The sequence below is a fragment of the Hyla sarda genome, chromosome 8 (assembly GCF_029499605.1).
Source record: "Hyla sarda isolate aHylSar1 chromosome 8, aHylSar1.hap1, whole genome shotgun sequence".
Classification (NCBI taxonomy): domain Eukaryota; kingdom Metazoa; phylum Chordata; class Amphibia; order Anura; family Hylidae; genus Hyla; species Hyla sarda.
This window is the reverse complement of record NC_079196.1, coordinates 226,628,748-226,652,901: the sequence shown is the minus strand read 5'-3', so window position 1 is coordinate 226,652,901 and position 24,154 is coordinate 226,628,748. Positions and strand designations below refer to the sequence as shown.

The window sequence follows — 24,154 nt, the reverse complement described above, 5'->3', positions numbered from 1 at the left end:
AAACTCACAACACCCCATCCTATCAAAGAAAAGCAAAACCCAAAACAGACAAAAAACTCGAAACTGAATAATCGGGGGCGTGGAGCAAAAAAGAAAAAAGGGGGGGGGGGCGCCCCACAGCCGCCCCATCAAGCAATAGGACGACAACCCGAAAAAACTGTCATTCGCTGACCCCCATGCAGCACAAGCTGCGCTACCTGGATCGCCGAAGCAGTCTCGGACAAAAAAGGGGGCCTTTAATTTTTATAATATTTTTATTTTTTTTATTTTTTTATTACTGTGTCGCAAATTGCACAAAATAGGCACCCAAAAAACAGACACCCCAGTCCCAGATGAGGAGAAAGGAAGTGCCCCATCCACATAGCCCCGAAAAAAGCCAGCGCAAACCTCGGATGAGCAAAACGACGCAAAAGCGGCAACCAAAAATCCGACCCGCAGCTGCCACCAAGTGACCCAAAACTGATAGGAAAAAACGTTCGCCTACAGCAAGGCCACCCACTCGCGGGCCCAGCCCCTAGGTACGCACCAACAGCCCACCAACCGCAAAGTAGAAAAGAAAAAATTACCCCCCGCCATGCGCCAACCGCACCCCACTGGGTCGCAGCACAATGGGAAAGCCACCCACCTGTTTTCTCCTTTTTTTGAATAGAAGGTGATTCACATGAACAGGTGAAGATACCCGGCGTCATGTACTAAGAATGTTATTTGGATGCACAGAGAACACAGCCCAAATCTTGAACCTCCTTGGAGAGGTGACAGAGCAGTCAAACTCCGTCATCACATCATATGAAAACGAAATAGGAATAAACATCAGAGCCCGGAAGGTTACTACAAAGGGCATTCCAGGTACCAAAAACAAATCCCCTATCCACAGACACATTTGGAACCTCCGGGGCCCCCCTCCACTGTAGACATCCCGGCCACCACACCACCAACCACTCGCAAACGCCTTACCGTGAGTGTGACCAAGTCGCAGGAGCAACCAAAGCGGACCAAGAAATACACACCAAACTCCACGATGACCCACGGGCCAGCCACACAGGCAAACCTTCCGACTCCGCCCGAGGGAGCAACCTCCGGAACCACTGCCAGAGAAAAAGGAGACAAAGCGTCAACACCCAATACCGACCCCAGGGAGCACAACCCCAAAATAAATAGTAACTTCAAACAGCGAAGCACTAGGCACAACAAGCCGAACACAAGAAGAAATCTGCAAGAGTAATATCAGTGACAACTCCCCGAATGTCAGACCGACAACACGCCACGATCACTCAAAGCACCCCAGAAAAGAAGAAAAGTAACACCAAATTAGAGCGCTACCAAGCGCAGGGGCCAAGCCAACCCACACAGTATCGTTACAAGTCCAGAACATGAGCTGCCGAAGCAAGCACCCAAAGTCCCACAACCAATACCAAGGCAAAAGCGCTAACAAAACCCAAGCATGGCAGAAACCCACTGACTACCAAGACCCAGGGCTAAACCACCCAGCAGCACCACTGGGAAACGAAACCACACCAACAACCAACCAAACCGGCCACATCCGGAAACAGAGCGAGCTTCCCGTGAGCCGCAACGGGGGACAGAAAGCAGGCATGTCCACTGCACGACACATGAAAAAACCCCAACCAGCCGAAACGTCAGCCCTTAGTGCACCCGGGGCACATATGCGGGGGCACAGATACCACACACCCTCGGCGGCCAGAGACAACCTGGAGGAAAAAACTCCGCCCGGAACCATATTCCACGTGGAACAATCAGGAAACCAGCAAGGACCGTAACCAGGGCACCTAGCGAGCCCCGAAGAAACCAAAACAGAGAAAACGCAATCACACCCTGACCACAGGAAAGCAGCAGACCAACGCCAACGCGGCATGCGGAACCCATGCTAATCTACTCAGTATTGTTCCAATTTTAACATATGTGCTGCCGAAGCGAGCACCAAATATGGAACGCTTCACAATTTGCATGTCAGCCTTGCAACAACAAACCACACCCCCACAAGCGCAGAGCACAGGAGAATCGCCCTCCAGAATACCACCACGAACAGAAGAACTCACAAGGCAAGGCAAACAGAGACTCAAGCGAACCTACCCCCGGAGACTCAAGCGAAACCTACCCACCGAACACATCAGCTAAAGCACCCAAAACGACATACAGAAGTCCCATGCCTACCAGAGATTGGGAAAATACGGAGAGATAAACCAAACAAAAGGGGGAGAAAACCAAAAGAAACAAAACCGTAACTGGGCGGCACCCACCGAATCAGGAAAAGGAACAAGCCGCAGGAGCCAAGTCTGCCAAACCCCGGCCACCCAGAGCGTGAGGCCAAAAGGGCACTCGCCGCAGAAAACATTTTTTTTTTTTTTTTTTTATTTTTTTATGATACCCTACCAAAGCACCCTGAAATAGAGGAGGAAAGCAGGATTAGAACTCTGGTCTCCCACACAATTCACATTCAACTGATGGCTGCTCAGACCACTGACCTACAGCCAGAACCCAAGAAGAGATGTACTCAACTCCCAACCAGAGACCAAACTCAACATACACACAGAAACAAAAGGACAAACACTGCACAGAACGCAGCCATAAGCACACTAACCGGGGAAGGGGCCCAAGCCCCGCATCAGAACACTCACCAATTCCAGAAGATGGAGAAGCCAACAGCTGGAAGAATCACTTCACCACCGCCGCAGGCGTGGGACAAGGCAAGTCGGAGACCGCCGGGTCGCGGGCACTCCGCCACCACACTCACTACCCCTCCACGGGGGGCATTGGAGAGGCAGGAGGAAGAAGGGGGGGGGAGATCTGGGAACACGGGGCGGAGAGGTGATGGGGGGGGGGGGCAGATGCAGGGGGGGTGTGGTAAGGGGAGAGGTGCCAGCGTGGGCGGAGTGAGAAGCTGGGTAAATGAGAGGGGACGATAGGAGAGCTCAAATAGTTTGCGCCGTAATCCGAAAGAGCCCGCGGTACCCTTGCCATTTTCTCGGATTATTTTTTTTTTTTTAATTATTATTATTATTTTTTTTTTGTGAACGCCGTTTATTAATACATACAGTAGAAAAATTGACCGAATATGCTAAACAGAAATGCAATTTGTATATTAAATTACCAATATTATTTATTATGTATATCACGTGTATAATGAAATTTAATATTTATTTATTTCTTTTAATTTAAAATTATTTTATTTGAATTATTCATATTTGCGTGTACGCCATAGACGGGACACTTCTAACGACGACATATTGTTATACCCCAGACATGCACGCATGAGGGGATACCACATACATGCATGTCTGCAACACACATATTTTTATTTACATTTTTTATTTATTTTTTATTTTTTTATTTTTTTTTAGTTATACCTATATATACATACATACACATATATACACTTTTATTTATTTATTTATTTATCGATTTTTTTTTTATTATTATTTTCATTTATATATATATATATATATATATATATATATATATATATATATATATATATATATATATATATATATATTTTTTTTTTTTGTATTATTTTTTATTTATTTATATATTTTTGGGATGGGGAAAAGGGGGCAAACCAAACTTTTATTATTGAAGGGTTAAATGACCTTTATTGACTTAATTCTTTTTTTTTTTGTTTTTTTTTTTTGTTTGCAATGTTATAGCTCCATAGGAGCCATAACCCTGCACACACTGCTACTAACACCGATCACTTGCCATGTATTAACATGGCAATGATCGGTGCTATCAACGATTGATTGCTCAAGCCTGAATTTCAAGCTTGGAGCAATCAATCAACGAGCGGACGCGCAGGAGGCAGGTAAGTGACCCTCCTGCTGCGTCCCAGCTGATCGGGACAACGCAATTAGATCGCGATTGTCCCGGTAAGCCCGACTGAGCAGCCGGGATGCTTGAAAGTACATCTTCAGACGTGGCGATGAACTTAGATCGCCGCATCTAAAGATGTAATGCCGGACATCTGCCCGATCGGCGATGTCCACCGTAGCATGGGTCCTGGTTGCTAAGAGCAACCGGGACCCCACGGATATAACGCGCGCTCACCTTGTGAGCGCGCATTATATCTGAAGGAGCGCAAATGGACGTTAATAAGCGTCCATTTGCACATAGGGAGTTAAAACAGCAGCAGCCCCCCAGGGGCCGCTGCCTCCAGAGCCAGGGGGGGGAACAGGGGGGGGGGGAAGAGACGGAGGGGACCGCAAAGAGGAAAAAGAGACGGAGGGGGACAGGGGGGGGGACAAGGAAAACAGCAGGGCATGCTCATAAGGAGCACGCCCTGAGGGAGGGATACAGTACAGGCAGGGGAGAGGGCTTTGGCCACGGGCAGGGAAGGGGGCAAAAGGAACGGGTGGGACAGGGCTCACAGGGACTATAGTGGGTAGGAGAGCGGGACTGTGATAGGTCCGCCAGCCTCCCAAACCCGCCTCGGGTGCAACAGGAGGGGAGGCCAGCTCAGCCATAAGGGAGCATGCCAACCCTCACCCTCCTGCTCCATCCAGGCCACAAATAAGGGGAAGCCACATACCAGCCAGCAGTCAAAACTCCGGGTCCTGGGCAGATTGAGGGGGAAGGGAGGCACCACAGCTATAAATACCCAGGGGAGGGCCCCTGAAAGCCCGGGAAACTATTAGATCCCTGATTGGTGCACTCCTTCCCCCCTACCCATGGGACATACCACTATAGTTACCAACAAGTTTTTACAGACGGGGGAGGGGGCTAAAAACCTTGCCTGTTTATTTCTTAACCCCTTAACTGCTCACCAGTCAGGGGGCAAGCTAGTTATGCACAGCTTGCCCCTCCAGCCCAGCAAGGGAAGAGTTAACTTACACTGCTGGACAGTGTAAGTTAACCCTTTGGGAGGTATACACAATATACAGCTATCTATAGATAGCTGTATACAGTGTATACAGAAGACGTAGTCCAGCTTACTTCCCTGAGTCCCGGGCCGGGTTCGTGTAGCTCCGCCCCCTAGTGATGACGTCATTAGGGGGCGGAGCTACAGAAGGGAACAAGACTAGTTAATCTGAAGCTCTGTTCACATTGTACGTTTTGTATAATGTGAACAGACCCTTCTGGCAGTGTCTACCCAGACAGGGAGACTCCAGCTGTTGCTAAACTACAACTCCCAGCATGCCCAGACAGCCAAAGGCTGTCTGGGCATGCTGGGAGTTGTAGTTATGCACCAATTGGTGGCTCCCTGTTTGGGTAGACATTGCATCATGGGTGCTCTCCCCAGCGGACTGCGCCAAAAATGTCATAACCAATTTTTTGTGTTTTTTTCTTCTCGTTTCAGATCCGTGTATGCAGAGGATTACTGCGGATTCGATGGATTACGGCGGATTATTTATTTTTTCCTTTAATAAAATGGTTAACGAGGGCTGTGGGGGAGTGTTTTTTTAAATAAAATAATTTTTCCAATGTGTTGTGTTTTTTTTATTTTTTTATTGAATTTTCAGGGTTAGTAGTGGAAGCTGTCTTATTGACGGAATCCATTACTAGGCCAGGGCTTAGTGCTAGCCCCAAAAACAGCTAGTGCTAACCCCCAATTATTACCCCGGTACCCACCGCTACAGGGGTGCCGGGAAGAGCCGGTACCAACAGGCCCGGAGCGTCAAAATGGCGCTCCTGGGCCTAGGCGGTAACAGGCTGGCGTTATTTAGGCTGGGGAGGGCCAGTAACAATGGTCCTCGCCCACTCTGGTAACGTCAGGCTGTTGCTGTTTGGTTGGTATTGTGCTGAGAATGAAAATACGGGGAACCCTATGCGTTTTTTTTAAAATTTTTTTTATTTAAATAAAAAAAAAAAACGCATAGGGTTCCCCGTATTTTCATTCTCAGCACAATACCAACCAAACAGCAACAGCCTGACGTTACCAGGGTGGGTGAGGACCATTGTTACTGGCCCTCCCCAGCCTAAATAACGCCAGCCTGTTACCGCCTAGGTCCAGGAGCGCCATTTTTGACGCTCCGGGCCTGTTGGTACCGGCTCTTCCCGGCACCCCTGTGGCGGTGGGTTCCGGGGTAATAATTGGGGGTTAGCGCTAGCTGTTTTTGGGGCTAGCACTAAGCCCTGGCCTAGTAATGGATTCCGTCAATAAGACAGCTTCCGCTACTAACCCTGAAAATTCAATGAAAATAAAAAAAAACACAACACATTGGAAAAATTATTTTCTTTAAAAAAACACTCCCCCACAGCCCTCGTTAACCATTTTATTAAAGGAAAAAATAAATAATCCGCCGTAATCCATCGAATCCGCAGTAATCCTCTGCATACACGGATCTGAAAAGAGAAGAAAAAAAACACAAAAAATTGGTTATGACATTTTTGGCGCTGTCCGCTGGGGAGAGCACCCATGATGCAATGTCTACCCAAACAGGGAGCCACCAATTGGTGCAAAACTACAACTCCCAGCATGCCCAGACAGCCTTTGGCTGTCTGGGCATGCTGGGAGTTGTAGTTTAGCAACAGCTGGAGTCTCCCTGTCTGGGTAGACACTGCCAGAAGGGTCTGTTCACATTATACAAAACGTACAATGTGAACAGAGCTTCAGATTAACTAGTCTTGTTCCTTTCTGTAGCTCCGCCCCCTAATGACGTCATCACTAGGGGGGGGAGCTACACGAACCCAGCCCGGGACTCGAGGGAAGTAAGCTGGACTTCGTCTTCTGTATACACTGTATACAGCTATCTATAGATAGCTGTATAAAGTGTATACCGCCCAAAGGGTTAACCTACACTGTCCAGCAGTGTAAGTTAACTCTTCCCTTGCTGGGCTTGCGCATAGCGCACAGCTCAGCAAGGGGTTAAGTGAGCCAGCAATGTGTATACTGTATATACACATTGCAGGCTCACTGTAAGTTATTGCTGGGCAGTAGATATACGATGTATACCTACGGCTCAGCGTCAGCTGTTCTCCCGGCTCTGTAGCCCTGAGAACAGCTGATCCCGACATTCACATCAGGAGGATTGCAGCGGTGTCAGGAGAAGTGACATCCCTGGGATCTGTCCCTTACTGCAGGTACTAATACTCCCAACATGGAGCACACTCTGCTCCATGATGGGAGCTGTAGTACCTGCATTAATAGACATATGGCAGCGAGTGTAAATCCTGACACCCGCTGCGATCTATCTATTAATGCAGGTACTACAGCTCCCAGCATGGAGCAGAGTGTACTCCATGTTGGGAGTGGTAGTACTTGTAGTAAAGGGAAGATCACTGCAGGTATCACTCCTGACGCCCGCTGCGATCCTCCAGTATAATGTATGAATGCGGCTGCCGCTCTCCTATGGTCCCCTGCACGGCCGTATATATACACATAGTCCTATTTCTCACAGAGAGCTGTGATTGGCTGGAACCATCTGGCCAATCACAGCTCTGCGGGAAATATGAATATGTGTACATATACGTGAGTGCAGGGGACCATAGAAGAGCAGCCGCCGCATCTATACATTATACAAGAGGATCGCAAGGGACCCCTGCAATCTGTCAATTAGTACAGGTAACTACTACTCCGATCATGGAAGAGTGTGTTCCATGCTGGGAGTAGTAGTACTACCTAAAAAATGTTTTAAAAAAAAGTGAAAAACACGCACACACTACATTTTCATTATTGTCGGCTCCATTTTTTGTGCTTTACCCGCTCACACAAATTGATCCCTGTTTAAAAATGAATAAACATTTCATAATAAAAAAGATACATTTCGTTAGATACAACTTTTTCCATCACCACTGTATCTTTTTTATTATGATTTTTTTATGATACCCTGCGAAATTTTAATAAAAAAGGCATCTCCATTATTTATTAGGATTGCTAAAGTCCAAAAAAAGACTAAAAAGATTTACCGAATGTACCCGAATACCGAATGTATCCGAAATAAACAACCCGAATACCCGAATACCGAATGTATCCGAAAAATCTAAACCGAAAATATTGCCTAACCGAATTTTTTTTCCAAAACGAAAAAACGAAACGAGATTAAACGAAAATTTTTCTAGTGCACAAGTCTAGCTGACGGTACACATAATACTCAAGATGACCAAACCTGACTAATCAGTGAGACCGGACGTCTGTTTACGGTGTTCTGGGAACAATTCAGCATGTTGGATTGTAACACCCTGGATCCCTTATTTCTAAGAGATAGAAGTCCCCAACTCAGAATACATGCATGCTCGGCGGAGTCAACTGTTCATGAGGTGAAGATGGAGAAGGAGCAGTCAGCTGTATAAACCAGCAGCTATGTAATCTGTATATTCGGGTGATGAGTTTATGTAATATACAGGGTGCGCCATTTCTATGGATGCACCTTAATAAAATGGGAATGGTTGGTTATATTAACTTCCTGTTTGTGGCACATTAGTATATGTGAGGGGGGAAACTTATCAAGATGGGTGGTGACCATGGCGACTATTTTGAAGTCGGCCATTTTGAATCCAACTTTTGTTTTTTCAATAGGAAGAGGGTCATGTGACACATCAAACTTATTGGAAATTTCCCAAGAAAAACAATGATGCGCTTTGTTTTACCGTAACTTTATTCTTTCATGAGTTATTTACAAGTTTCTGACCACTTATAAAATGTGTTCAATGTGCTGCCCATTGTGTTGGATTGTCAATGCAACCCTCTTCTCTATATACTGCTATATACTACTATATACACCGCAGGAGAAATGCTAGCACAGGCTTCCAGTATCTGTATACACTGCTATATACTACTATATACACCGCAGGAGAAATGCTAGCACAGGCTTCCAGTATCCGTATACACTGCTATATACTACTATATACACTGCAGGAGAAATGCTAGCACAGGCTTCCAGTATTCGTATACACTGCTATATACTACTATATACACCGCAGGAGAAATGCTAGCACAGGCTTCCAGTATCCGTATACACTGCTATATACTACTATATACACCGCAGGAGAAATGCTAGCACAGGCTTCCAGTATCTGTATACACTGCTATATACTACTATATACACCGCAGGAGAAATGCTAGCACAGGCTTCCAGTATCTGTATACACTGCTATATACTACTATATACACCACAGGAGAAATGCTAGCACAGGCTTCCAGTATCCGTATACACTGCTATATACTACTATATACACCGCAGGAGAAATGCTAGCACAGGCTTCCAGTATCTGTATACACTGCTATATACTACTATATACACCGCAGGAGAAATGCTAGCACAGGCTTCCAGTATCCGTATACACTGCTATATACTACTATATACACTGCAGGAGAAATGCTAGCACAGGCTTCCAGTATTCGTATACACTGCTATATACTACTATATACACCGCAGGAGAAATGCTAGCACAGGCTTCCAGTATCTGTATACACTGCTATATACTACTATATACACCGCAGGAGAAATTCTAGCACAGGCTTCCAGTATCCGTATACACTGCTATATACTACTATATACACCGCAGGAGAAATGCTAGCACAGGCTTCCAGTATCCGTATACACTGCTATATACTACTATATACACCGCAGGAGAAATGCTAGCACAGGCTTCCAGTATCTGTATACACTGCTATATACTACTATATACACCGCAGGAGAAATGCTAGCACAGGCTTCCAGTATCTGTATACACTGCTATATACTACTATATACACCGCAGGAGAAATGCTAGCACAGGCTTCCAGTATCCGTATACACTGCTATATACTACTATATACACTGCAGGAGAAATGCTAGCACAGGCTTCCAGTATCCGTATACACTGCTATATACTACTATATACACCGCAGGAGAAATGCTAGCACAGGCTTCCAGTATCCGTATACACTGCTATATACTACTATATACACCGCAGGAGAAATGCTAGCACAGGTTTCCAGTATCCGTAGTTTCAGGTGCTGCACATCTCGTATCTTCACAGCAAAGACAATTGCCTTCAGATGACCCCAAAAATAAAAGTCTAAGGGGGTCAGATCAGGAGACCTTGGGGGCCATTCAACTGTTCATCTAGGAATGCTCAGACCTGACACCCATAATGTGGTGGTCACCATCTTGCTGGAAAAACTCAGGGAACGTGCAGCTTCAGTGCATAAAGAGGGAAACATCGTCATCATGGAGCAATTTCACATATCCAGTGGCCTTGAGGTTTCCATTGATGAAGAATGGCCCCACTATCTTTGTACCCCATATACCACACCAGACCATCAATGTTTGTGTCCCACAGTCTTGGAGGGATCGATCCAATGTGGGTTAGTGTCAGACCAATAGCGATGGTTTTGTTTGTTAACTTCACCATTCACATAAGTTTCCTCATCACCGAACAAAATCTTCTGCGTAAACTGAGGGTCCTGTTCCCATTTTTGTTTTGCCCATTCTGCAGCACCTGAAACGACGGATACTGGAAGCCTGTGCTAGCATTTCTCCTGCGGTGTATATAGTAGTATATAGCAGTGTATACAGATACTGGAAGCCTGTGCTAGCATTTCTCCTGCGGTGTATATAGTAGTATATAGCAGTGTATACGGATACTGGAAGCCTGTGCTAGCATTTCTCCTGCAGTGTATATAGTAGTATATAGCAGTGTATATGGATACTGGAAGCCTGTGCTAGCATTTCTCTTGCGGTGTATATAGTGATATATAGCAGTGTATACGGATACTGGAAGCCTGTGCTAGCATTTCTCCTGCGGTGTATATAGTAGTGTATATAGCAGTGCATACAGATACTGGAAGCCTGTGCTAGCATTTCTCCTGCGGTGAATATGGTAGTATATAGCAGGGTATACAGATACTGGAAGCCTGTGCTAGCATTTCTCCTGCGGTGTATATAGTAGTATATAGCAGTGTAAACGGATACTGGAAGCCTGTGCTAGCATTTCTCCTGCGGTGTATATAGTAGTATATATCAGTGTATACAGATACTGGAAGCCTGTGCTAGCATTTCTCCTGCGGTGTATATAGTAGTATATAGCAGTGTATACGGATACTGGAAGCCTGTGCTAGCATTTCTCCTGCGGTGTATATAGTAGTATATAGCAGTGTATACGGATACTGGAAGCCTGTGCTAGCATTTCTCCTGCGGTGTATATAGTAGTATATAGCAGTGTATATAGCAGTTTTCTTGTGAAATTCCCAATAAGTTTGATGTGTCACATGACCCTCTTCCTATTGAAAAAACAAAAGCTGGATTCAAAATGGCCGACTTCAAAATGGCCGCCATGGTCGCCACCCATCTTGATAAGTTTCCCCCCTCACATATACTAATGTGCCACAAACAGGAAGTTAATATAACCAACCATTCCCATTTTATTAAGGTGTATCCATAGAAATGGCCCACCCTGTATATTCAGGTGATGAGTCTATGTAATATGTATATCCAGGTGATGAGTCTATGTAATATGTATATCCAGGTGATGAGTCTATGTAATATGTATATCCAGGTGATTAGTCTATGTAATATGTATATCCAGGTGATGAGTCTATGTAACATGTATATCCAGGTAATGATGAGTCTATGTAATATGTATATCCAGGTGATGAGTCTATGTAATATGTATATCCAGGTGATGATGAGTCTATGTAATATGTATATCCAGGTGATGAGTCTATGTAATATGTATATCCAGGTGATGAGTCTATGTAATATGTATATCCAGGTGATGAGTCTATGTAATATTTATATCCAGGTGATGAGTCTATGTAATATTTATATCCAGGTGATGAGTATATGTAATATGTATATCCAGGTGATGATGAGGCTATGTAATATGTATATCCAGGTGATGATGAGTCTATGTAATATGTATATCCAGGTGATGATGAGTCTATGTAATATGTATATCCAGGTGATGATGAGTCTATGTAATATGTATATCCAGGAGATGAGTCTATGTAATATGTATATCCAGGAGATGAGTCTATGTAATATGTATATCCAGGAGATGAGTCTATGTAATATGTATATCCAGGTGATGATGAGTCTATGTAATATGTATATCCAGGTGATGAGTCTATGTAATATGTATATCCAGGTGATGAGTCTATGTAATATGTATATCCAGGTGATGAGTCTATGTAATATTTATATCCAGGTGATGAGTCTATGTAATATGTATATCCAAGTAATGAGTCTATGTAATATGAATATCCAGGTGATGAGTCTATGTAATATGTATATCCAGGTAATGAGTCTATGTAATATGTATATCCAGATGATGAGTCTATGTAATATGTATATCCAGGTAATGAGTCTATGTAATATGTATATCCAGGTAATGAGTCTATGTAATATGTATATCCAGGAGATGAGTCTATGTAATATGTATATCCAGGAGATGAGTCTATGTAATATGTATATTCAAGTGATGAGTCTATGTAATATGTATATCCAAGTGATGAGTCTATGTAATATGTATATCCAGGTGATGATGAGTCCATGTAATATGTATATCCATGTGATGAGTCTATGTAATATGTATATCCAGGTGATGAGTCTATGTAATATGTATATCCAGGTGATGAGTCTATGTAATATGTATATTCAGGTGATGATGAGTCTATGTAATATGTATATCCAGGTGATGAGTCTATGCAATATGTATATCCAGGTGATTAGTCTATGTAATATGAATATCCAGGTGATGAGTTTATGTAATATGTATATACAGGTAATTTGTCTATGTAATATGAATATCCAGGTGATAAGTCTATGTAATATGTATATCCAGGTGCTGAGTCTATGTAATATGTATATCCAGGTGATGAGTTTATGTAATATGTATATCCAGGTGATGAGTCTATGTAATATGTATATCCAGGTGATGAGTCTATGTAATATGTATATCCAGGTGATGAGTCTATGTAATATGTATATCCAGGTGATGAGTCTATGTAATATGTATATCCAGGTGATGAGTCTATGTAATATGTATATCCAGATGATGAGTCTATGTAATAGGTATATCCAGGAGATGAGTCTATGTAATATGTATATCCAGGAGAGGAGTCTATGTAATATGTATATCCAAGTGATTAGTCTATGTAATATGTATATCCAGGTGATGAGTCTATGTAATATGTATATCCAAGTGATGAGTCTATGTAATATGTATATCCAGGTGATGAGTCTATGTAATATGTATATCCAAGTGATGAGTCTATGTAATATGTATATCAGGGTGATGAGTCTATGTAATATGTATATCCAGGTGATTAGTCTATTTAATATGTATATCCAGGTAATGAGTCTATGTAATATGAATATCCAGGTGATGAGTCTATGTAATATGTATATCCAGGTAATGAGTTTATGTAATATGAATATCCAGGTGATGAGTCTATGTAATATGTATATCCAGGTAATGAGTCTATGTAATATGTATATCCAGATGATGAGTCAATGTAATATGTATATCCAGGAGATGAGTCTATGTAATATGTATATCCAAGTGATGAGTCTATGTAATATGTATATCCAGGTGATGAGTCTATGTAATATGTATATCCAGGTAATGATGAGTCTATGTAATATGTATATCCAGGTGATGAGTCTATGTAATCTGTATATCCAGGTGATGATGAGTCTATGTAATATGTATATCCAGGTGATGAGTCTATGTAATATGTATATCCAGGTAATGATGAGTCTATGTAATATGTATATCCAGGTGATGAGTCTATGTAATCTGTATATCCAGGTGATGATGAGTCTATGTAATATGTATATCCAGGTGATGATGAGTCTATGTAATATGTATATCCAGGTGATGAATCTATGTAATATGTATATCCAGGTGATGAGTCTATGTAATATGTATATCCAGGTGATGAGTCTATGCAATATGTATGTTCACGTGATGATGAGTCTATGTAATATGTATATCCAGGTGATGAGTCTATGTAATATGTATATCCAGGTGATGATGAGTCTATGTAATATGTATATCCAGGTGATGATGAGTCTATGTAATATGTATATCCAGGTGATGATGAGTCTATGTAATATGTATGTTCACGTGATGATGAGTCTATGTAATATGTAAATCCAGGTGATGATGAGTCTATGTAATATGTATATCCAGGTGATGAGTCCATGTAATATGTATGTACAGGTGATGAGTCTATGTAATATGTATATCCAGGTGATGATGAGTCTATGTAATATGTATATCCAGGTGGTGATGAGTCTATGTAATATGTATATCCAGGTGATGATGAGTCTATGTAATATATATATCCAGGTGATGATGAGTTTATGTAATATGTATATCCAGGTGATGATGAGTCTATGTAATATGTATATCCAGGTGATGATGAGTTTATGTAATATGTATATCCAGGTGATGAGTCCATGTAATATGTATTTCCAGGTGATGAGTCTATGTAATCTTTATATCCAGGTGATGATGAGTAGTGTTGAGCGGCATAGGCCATATTCGAATTCGCGAATATTCGCGAATATATGGACGAATATTCGCCATACATTCGCGAATATTCGCACATTCATTATATTCTCGCTTTATTTTCGCATATGCGAACATTCGCGTATGCGAAAATTAACATATGTGAATATCAGCATATACAGGATTAGTATACGCGAATATTCGCATATGCGAAGATTAGCATATGCTAATCTTCGCATATGCGAATTTCCGCACGTCAGTCTCACACAGTAGTATTACAGCCTTCTTTACACCGCACAAGCTGGAAGCAGAGAGGGGTGATCACTGTGATGTGTACTGTGAAAAAAAAAATAAAAATAAGCAAAAAACAATATTCGTAAATACGAATATATAGCGCTATATTCGCGAAATTCGCGAATTCGCGAATATGCGATATTCGCGAATAATATTCGAATTGCGAATATTCGCGAGCAACACTAATGATGAGTCTATGTAATATGTATATCCAGGTGATGAGTCTATGTAATATGTATATCCAGGTGATGATGAGTCTATGTAATATGTATATTCAGGTGATGATAAGTCTATGTAATATGTATATCCAGGTGATGATAAGTCTTTGTAATATGTATGTCCAGGTGATGACGAGTCTATGTTTTATGTATATCCAGGTGATGATGAGTCTATGTAATATGTATATCTGGGTGATGATGAGTCTATGTAATATGTATATCCAGGGGATGAGTCTATGTAATATGTATATCCAGGTGATTATGAGTCTATGTAATATGTATGTCCAGGTGATGAGTCTATGTAATCTATATATCCAGGTGATGATGAGTCTATGTAATATGTATATCCAGGTGATGATGAGTCTATGTAATATGTATATCCACGTGATGATGAGTCTATGTAATATGTATATCCAGGTGATGATGAGTCTATGTAATATGTATGTTCACGTGATGATGAGTCTATGTAATATGTATATCTGAGTGATGATGAGTCTATGTAATATGTATGTTCACGTGATGATGAGTCTATGTAATATGTATATCCAGGTGATCAGTCTATGTAATATGTATATCCAGGTGATAATGAGTCTATGTAATATGTATATCCTGGTGATGATGAGTCTATGTAATATGTATATCCAGGTGATGATGAGTCTATGTAATATGTATATCCAGGTGATAATGAGTCTATGTAATATGTATGTTCACGTGATGATGAGTCTATGTAATATGTATATCCAGGTGATGATGAGGCTATGTAATATGTATATCCAGGTGATGATGAGTCTATGTAATATGTATATCCAGGTGATGAGTCTATGTAATATGTATATCCAGGTGATGATGAGTCTATGTAATATGTATATCCAGGAGATGAGTCTATGTAATATGTATATCCAGGTGATGATGAGTCTATGTAATATGTATATCCAGGTGATGATGAGTCTATGTAATATGTATATCCAGGTGATGATGAGTCTATGTAATATGTATATCCAGGAGATGAGTCTATGTAATATGTATATCCAAGTGATGAGTTCATGTAATATGTATATCCAGGTGATGAGTCCATGTAATATGTATATCCAGTAGATGAGTCTATGTAATATGTATATCCAGGTAATGAGTCTATGTAATATGTATATCCAAGTGATGAGTCTATGTAATATTTATATCCAAGTGATGAGTCTATGTAATATGTATATCCAAGTGATGAGTCTATGTAATATGTATATCCAGGTGATGAGTCCATTTAATATGTATATCCAGGTGATGAGTCTATGTAATATGTATATCCAGGTGATGAGTCTGTGTAATATGTATATCCAGGTGATGAGTCTATGTAATATGTATATCCAGGTGATGATGAGTCTATGTAATATTTATGTTCACGTGATGATGAGTCTATGTAATATGTATATCCAGGTGATGATGAGTCTATGTAATATGTATATCCAGGTGATGATGAGTCTATGTAATAAGTATGTTCACGTGATGATGAGTCTATGTAATATGTATATCCAGGTGATGATGAGTCTATGTAATATGTATATCCAGGTGATGATGAGTCTATGTAATATGTATATCCAGGTGATGAGTCCATGTAATATGTATGTCCAGGTGATGAGTCTATGTAATATGTATATCCAGGTGATGATGAGTCTATGTAATACATATATCCAGGTGATGATGAGTCTATGTAATATGTATATCCAGGTGATGATGAGTCTATGTAATATGTATATCCAGGTGATGAGTCCATGTAATATGTATGTCCAGGTGATGAGTCTATGTAATCTGTATATCCAGGTGATGATGAGTCTATGTAATATGTATATCCAGGTGATGATGAGTCTATGTAATATGTATATCCAGGTGATGATGAGTCTATGTAATATGTATATCCAGGTGATGATGAGTCTATGTAATATGTATATCCAGGTGATGATGAGTCTATGTAATATGTATATCCAGGTGATGATGAGTCTATGTAATATGTATATCCAGGTGATGATGAGTCTATGTAATATGTATATCCAGGTGATGATGAGTCTATGTAATATGTATGTTCACGTGATGATGAGTCTATGTAATATGTATATCTGGGTGATGACGAGTCTATGTAATATGTATGTTCACGTGATGATGAGTCTATGTAATATGTATATCCAGGTGATGAGTCTATGTAATATATATATCCAGGTGATGATGAGGCTATGTAATATGTATATCCAGGTAGTGATGAGTCTATGTAATATGTATATCCAGGTGATGATGAGTCTATGTAATATGTATATCCAGGTGATGATGAGTCTATGTAATATGTATATCCAGGTGATGATGAGTCTATGTAATATGTATAACCAGGTGATGATGAGGCTATGTAATATGTATATCCAGGTAGTGATGAGTCTATGTAATATGTATATCCAGGTGATGAGTCTATGTAATATGTATATCCAGGTGATGATGAGTTTATGTAATATGTATATCCAGGTGATGATGAGTCTATGTAATATGTATATCCAGGTGATGATGAGTCTATGTAATATGTATGTTCACGTGATGATGAGTCTATGTAATATGTATATCTGGGTGATGACGAGTCTATGTAATATGTATATCTGGGTGATGACGAGTCTATGTAATATGTATGTTCACGTGATGATGAGTCTATGTAATATGTATATCCAGGTGATGAGTCTATGTAATATGTATATCCAGGTGATGAGTCTATGTAATATGTATATCCAGGTGATGATGATGCTATGTAATATGTATATCCAGGTAGTGATGAGTCTATGTAATATGTATATCCAGGTGATGATGAATCTATGTAATATGTATATCCAGGTGATGAGTCTATGTAATATGTATATCCAGGTGATGAGTCTATGTAATATGTATATCCAGGTGATGATGAGTCTATGTAATATGTATATCCAGGTGATGATGAGGCTATGTAATATGTATATCCAGGTAGTGATGAGTCTATGTAATATGTATATCCAGGTAGTGATGAGTCTATGTAATATGTATATCCAGGTGATGATGAGTCTATGTAATATGTATGTTCACGTGATGATGAGTCTATGTAATATGTATATCTTTGTGATGAGTCTATGTAATATGTATATCCAGGTGATGAGTCTATGTAATATGTATATCCAGGTGATGAGTCTATGTAATATGTATATCCAGGTGATGATGAGGCTATGTAATATGTATATCCAGGTAGTGATGAGTCTATGTAATATGTATATCCAAGTGATGATGAGTCTATGTAATATGTATATCCAGGTGATGATGAGTCTATGTAATATGTATGTTCATGTGATGATGAGTCTATGTAATATGTATATCCAGGTGATGAGCCTATGTAATATGTATATCCAGGTGATGATGAGTCTATGTAATATGTATATCCAGGTGATGAGCCTATGTAATATGTATATCCAGGTGATGATGAGTCTATGTAATATGTATGTTCATGTGATGATGAGTCTATGTAATATGTATATCCAGGTAGTGATGAGTCTATGTAATATGTATATCCAAGTGATGATGAGTCTATGTAATATGTATATCCAGGTGATGATGAGTCTATGTAATATGTATGTTCATGTGATGATGAGTCTATGTAATATGTATATCCAGGTGATGAGCCTATGTAATATGTATATCCAGGTGATGATGAGTCTATGTAATATGTATGTCCAGGTGATGATGAGTCTATGTAATATGTATGTTCATGTGATGAGCCTAAAATACGTCATTCTCCTTGTCTCTGACTTTATGTTTGATCAAATAAGATGAATCAATGATACCTGGGAGTGTTGGAGGATTTTTCTTTACACTTTTAGATCACCTTTTATCTTATTTATTATCTTTTTCTCTCCATACTATATGAATGCCATATGGTACCCGGATACCAGAGGATCCTATATATAGAGAGAGAAGATAAGAGTTAATAGTCACCTCCCTGCAGACTGATACCAGGTAAGTGTCTCATCCTACACCTCTAGGACTGGACGGGGACATTATTATATATATATGGAGATAGAAGACATGAGGGGCCATGAGGTTTTAAGTATAACAATGGGGGTACTCTCAGTGATGTATTATTAGTATAACAATGGGGGTACTCTCAGTGATGTATTATTAGTATAACAATGGGGGTACTCTCAGTGATGTATTATTAGTATAACAATGGGGGCACTCTCAGTGATGTATTATTAGTATAACAATGGGGGCACTCTCAGTGATGTATCATTAGTATAACAATGGGGGTACTCTCAGTAATGTATCATTAGTATAACAATGGGGGCACTCTCAGTGATGTATTATTAGTATAACAATGGGGGCACTCTCAGTGATGTATTATTAGTATAACAATGGGGGTACTCTCAGTGATGTATCATTAGTATAACAATGGGGGTACTCTCAGTGATGTATTATTAGTATAACAATGGGGGTACTCTCAGTGATGTATCATTAGTCTAACAATGGGGGTACTCTCAGTGATGTATTATTAGTATAACAATGGAGGTACTCTCAGTGATGTATCATTAGTATAACAATGGGGGTACTCTCAGTGATGTATTATTAGTATAACAATGGGGGTACTCTCAGTGATGTATTATTAGTATAACAATGGGGGCACTCTCAGTGATGTATCATTAGTATAACAATGGGAGCACTCTCAGTGATGTATTATTAGTATAACAATGGGGGTACTCTCAGTGATGTACGATTAGTATAACAATGGGGGTACTCTCAGTGATGTATTATTAGTATAACAATGGGGGTACTCTCAGTGATGTATTATTAGTATAACAATGGGGGTACTCTCAGTGATGTATTATTAGTATAACAATGGGGGTACTCTCAGCGATGTATTATTAGTATAACAATGGGGGTACTCTCAGTGATGTATTATTAGTATAACAATGGGGGTACTCTCAGTGATGTATCATTAGTATAACAATGGGGGCACTCTCAGTGATGTATTATTAGTATAACAATGGGGGCACTCTCAGTGATGTATCATTAGTATAACAATGGGGGTACTCTCAGTGATGTATCATTAGTATAACAATGGGGGTACTCTCAGTGATGTATCATTAGTATAACAATGGGGGTACTCTCAGTGATGTATCATTAGTATAACAATGGGGGTACTCTCAGTGATGTATTATTAGTATAACAATGGGGGTACTCTCAGTGATGTATTATTAGTATAACAATGGGGGTACTCTAAGTGATGTATCATTAGTATAGCAATGGGGGTACTCTAAGTGATGTATCATTAGTATAACAATGGGGGTACTCTCAGTGATGTATTATTAGTATAACAATGGGGGTACTCTCAGTGATGTATTATTAGTATAACAATGGGGGTACTCTCAGTGATGTATTATTAGTATAACAATGGGGGCACTCTCAGTGATGTATTATTAGTATAACAATGGGGGTACTCTCAGTGATGTATTATTAGTATAACAATGGGGGTACAATCAGTGATGTATTATTAGTATAACAATGGGGGTACTCTTAGTGATGTATTATTAGTATAACAATGGGGGTACTCTCAGTGATGTATCATTAGTATAACAATGGGGGCACTCTCAGTGATGTATTATTAGTATGACAATGGGGGCACTCTCAGTGATGTATTATTTGTATAACAATGGGGGCACTCTCAGTGATGTATCATTAGTATAACAATGGGGGCACTCTCAGTGATGTATCATTAGTATAACAATGGGGGCACTCTCAGTGATGTATTATTAGTATAACAATGGGGGCACTCTCAGTGATGTATCATTAGTATAACAATGGGGGGTACTCTCAGTGATGTATCATTAGTATAACTGTTACGCCGAGCGCTCCGGGTCCCCGCTCCTCCCCGGAGCGCTCGCTTCTCTCTCGCTACCGCAGCGCTCCGGGCAGCTCCACTGACCCGGTGCGCTGCGATACCGTCTCCAGCCGGGATGCGATTCGCGATGCGGGTAGCGCCCGCTCGCGATGCGCATCCCGGCTCCCGTACCTGACTCGCTCTCCGTCTGTCCTGTCCCGGCGCGCGCGGCCCCGCTCCCTAGGGCGCGCGCGCGCCGGGTCTCTGCGATTTAAAGGGCCACTGCGCCGCTGATTGGCGCAGTGGTTCCAATTAGTGTGTTCACCTGTGCACTCCCTATTTATACCTCACTTCCCCTTCACTCCCTCGCCGGATCTTGTTGCCATTGTGCCAGTGAAAGCGTTTCCTTGTGTGTTCCTAGCCTGTGTTCCAGACCTCCTGCCGTTGCCCCCGACTACGATCCTTGCTGCCTGCCCCGACCTTCTGCTACGTCCGACCTTGCTTCTGTCTACTCCCTTGTACCGCGCCTATCTTCAGCAGTCAGAGAGGTTGAGCCGTTGCTAGTGGATACGACCTGGTCACTACCGCCGCAGCAAGACCATCCCGCTTTGCGGCGGGCTCTGGTGAAAACCAGTAGTGACTTAGAACCGATCCACTAGCACGGTCCACGCCAATCCCTCTCTGGCACAGAGGATCCACTACCTGCCAGCCGGCATCGTGACAGTAGATCCGGCCATGGATCCCGCTGAAGTTCCTCTGCCAGTTGTCGCCGACCTCACCACGGTGGTCGCCCAGCAGTCACAACAGATAGCGCAACAAGGCCAACAGCTGTCTCAACTGACCGTGATGCTACAGCAGCTACTACCACAGCTTCAGCAATCATCTCCTCCGCCAGCTCCTGCACCTCCTCCGCAGCGAGTGGCCGCTTCTGGTCTACGACTATCCTTGCCGGATAAATTTGATGGGGACTCTAAATTCTGCCGTGGCTTTCTTTCCCAATGTTCCTGTCACGATGCCGGCTGGCAGGAGGTGGATCCTCTGTGCCAGAGAGGGATTGCGTGGACCGTGCTAGTGGACCGGTTCTAAGTCACTACTGGTTTTCACCAGAGCCCACCGCAAAGCGGGATGGTCTTGCTGCGGCGGTAGTGACCAGGTCGTATCCACTAGCAACGGCTCACCTCTCTGGCTGCTGAAGATAGGCGAGGTACAAGGGAGTAGGCAGAAGCAAAGTCGGACGTAGCAGAAGGTCGGGGGCAGGCGGCAAGGTTCGTAGTCAGGGGAGATAGCAGAAGTTCTGGTACACAGGCTTTAAACACACAAAACGCTTTCACTAGGCACAAGGGCAACAAGATCCGGCAAGGAAGTGCATGGGAGGAGGTTAGATATAGTCAGGGACCAGGTGGAAGCCAATTAAGCTAATTGGGCCAGGCACCAATCATTGGTGCACTGGCCCTTTAAGTCTCAGGGAGCTGGCGCGCGCGCGCCCTAGAGAGCGGAGCCGCGCGCGCCAGCACATGACAGCAGGGGACGGGAACGGGTAAGTGACCTGGGATGCGATTCGCGAGCGGGCGCGTCCCGCTGTGCGAATCGCATCCCCAACGGCCATGACAGAGCAGCGCTCCCGGTCAGCGGGACTGACCGGGGAGCTGCAGGGAGAAAGACGCCGTGAGCGCTCCGGGGAGGAGCGGGGGCCCGGAGCGCTAGGCGTAACAGTACCCCCCCCCTTAGGTCTCCCCTTCTCTTTGTCCGGTAACTGCCTCCCCTGGGATGAGGACACCGGGAAAGGATGGAGGGATTCCTCAACGGCAGGCAGAACAGCAGGAGTAGGAATGGGGAGAGAGGGCAGAGGGCGAGACCTGGCACGGGGCAGTGTGACACCAGGACGAGGGCCATGAGGGGACACAGAGGCTTGCCTGATGGGACTGGGAGGGGGGGAGAGGCATTTCCTGTAGCAGGCAGAGTCCTTAATGACCTTAGGGGGACCGGATACAGGAGGAACCACAGGGTCACGGCAGGGAGTACTGGGAACCGGTTGAAGGCAGTCCTTGGAACAAGAGGGACCCCAACTCTTGATCTCCCCAGTGGACCAATCCAGGGTTGGGGAATGGTGTTGAAGCCAGGGTAGTCCAAGGAGAACTTCAGAAGTGCAATTAGGAAGGACAAAAAATACAATTTCCTCATGATGAGGTCCGATGCACATTAGGAGGGGCTCCGTGCGGTAACGCACGGTGCAGTCCAACCTGGCTCCGTTGACCGCGGAAATGTGGAGTGGCTTGACAAGACGGGTCACCGGAATGCGGAATTTATTCACTAAGGACTCCCGAATAAAATTCCCAGAAGCTCCAGAGTCCAGGCAGGCCACGGCTGAGAGGGGAGAGCTGGCTGAAGTAGAAATCCGAACAGGCACCGTGAGACGTGGAGAAGCCGACTTAGCATCAAGAGACGCCACACCCACGAGAGCTGGGTGCGAGCGTGCGTTTCCCAGACGTGGAGGACGGATAGGGCAATCCACCAAAAAATGTTCAGTACTGGCACAGTACAGACAAAGATTCTCTTCCTTACGGCGATTCCTCTCTTCCAGGGTCAGGCGAGACCGATCCACTTGCATGGCCTCCTCGGCGGGAGGCCTAGGCGCAGATTGCAGTGGAGACTGTGGGAGAGGTGTCCAGAGATCTAAGTCTTTTTCCTGGCGGAGCTCTTGATGCCTCTCAGAAAAACGCATGTCAATGCGAGTGGCTAGATGAATGAGTTCATGCAGGTTAGCAGGAGTCTCTCGTGCGGCCAGAACATCTTTAATGTTGCTGGATAGGCCTTTTTTAAAGGTCGCGCAGAGAGCCTCATTATTCCAGGATAGTTCAGAAGCAAGAGTACGGAATTGTATGGCGTACTCGCCAACGGAGGAATTACCCTGGACCAGGTTCAGCAGGGCAGTCTCAGCAGAAGAGGCTCGGGCAGGTTCCTCAAAGACACTTCGAATTTCCGAGAAGAAGGAGTGTACAGAGGCAGTGACGGGGTCATTGCGGTCCCAGAGCGGTGTGGCCCATGACAGGGCTTTTCCAGACAGAAGGCTGACTACGAAAGCCACCTTAGACCTTTCAGTAGGAAACTGGTCCGACATCATCTCCAAGTGCAGGGAACATTGCGAAAGAAAGCCACGGCAAAACTTAGAGTCCCCATTAAATTTGTCCGGCAAGGACAGGCGGAGGCTAGGAGTGGCCACTCGCTGCGGAAGGGGTGCAGGAGCTGGCGGAGGAGATGGTTGTTGCTGCTGTAGCTGTGACTGTACTTGCTGTAGTTGTGACTGGAGTTGCTGTGTCATGGTGGTCAAGTACGACAGCTGGTGATCTTGTTGGGCGATCTGACGAGCTTGCTGGGCGACCAGCGTAGG

The 24,154-nt window shown here is 42.9% G+C and overlaps 1 protein-coding gene across 3 annotated transcripts in view; it reads left to right on the top strand.

The window, feature by feature from the left end:
• Window positions 1–24,154, top strand: part of LOC130284155 (perforin-1-like) — an 83,376-nt gene that overhangs the window by 10,094 nt on the left and 49,128 nt on the right. Inside the window, exon 1 of one of the 3 annotated variants that reach the window (XM_056534227.1) lies at window positions 8,078–8,211. The exons of the other annotated variants lie outside the window; for them this stretch is intronic. Coding sequence (XP_056390202.1) covers window positions 8,180–8,211 — 32 coding nt within the window. The 5' untranslated portion in view covers window positions 8,078–8,179. Of the gene's footprint in view, window positions 1–8,077; window positions 8,212–24,154 lie in introns of those variants that run through there. 3 annotated transcript variants of the gene reach the window in all.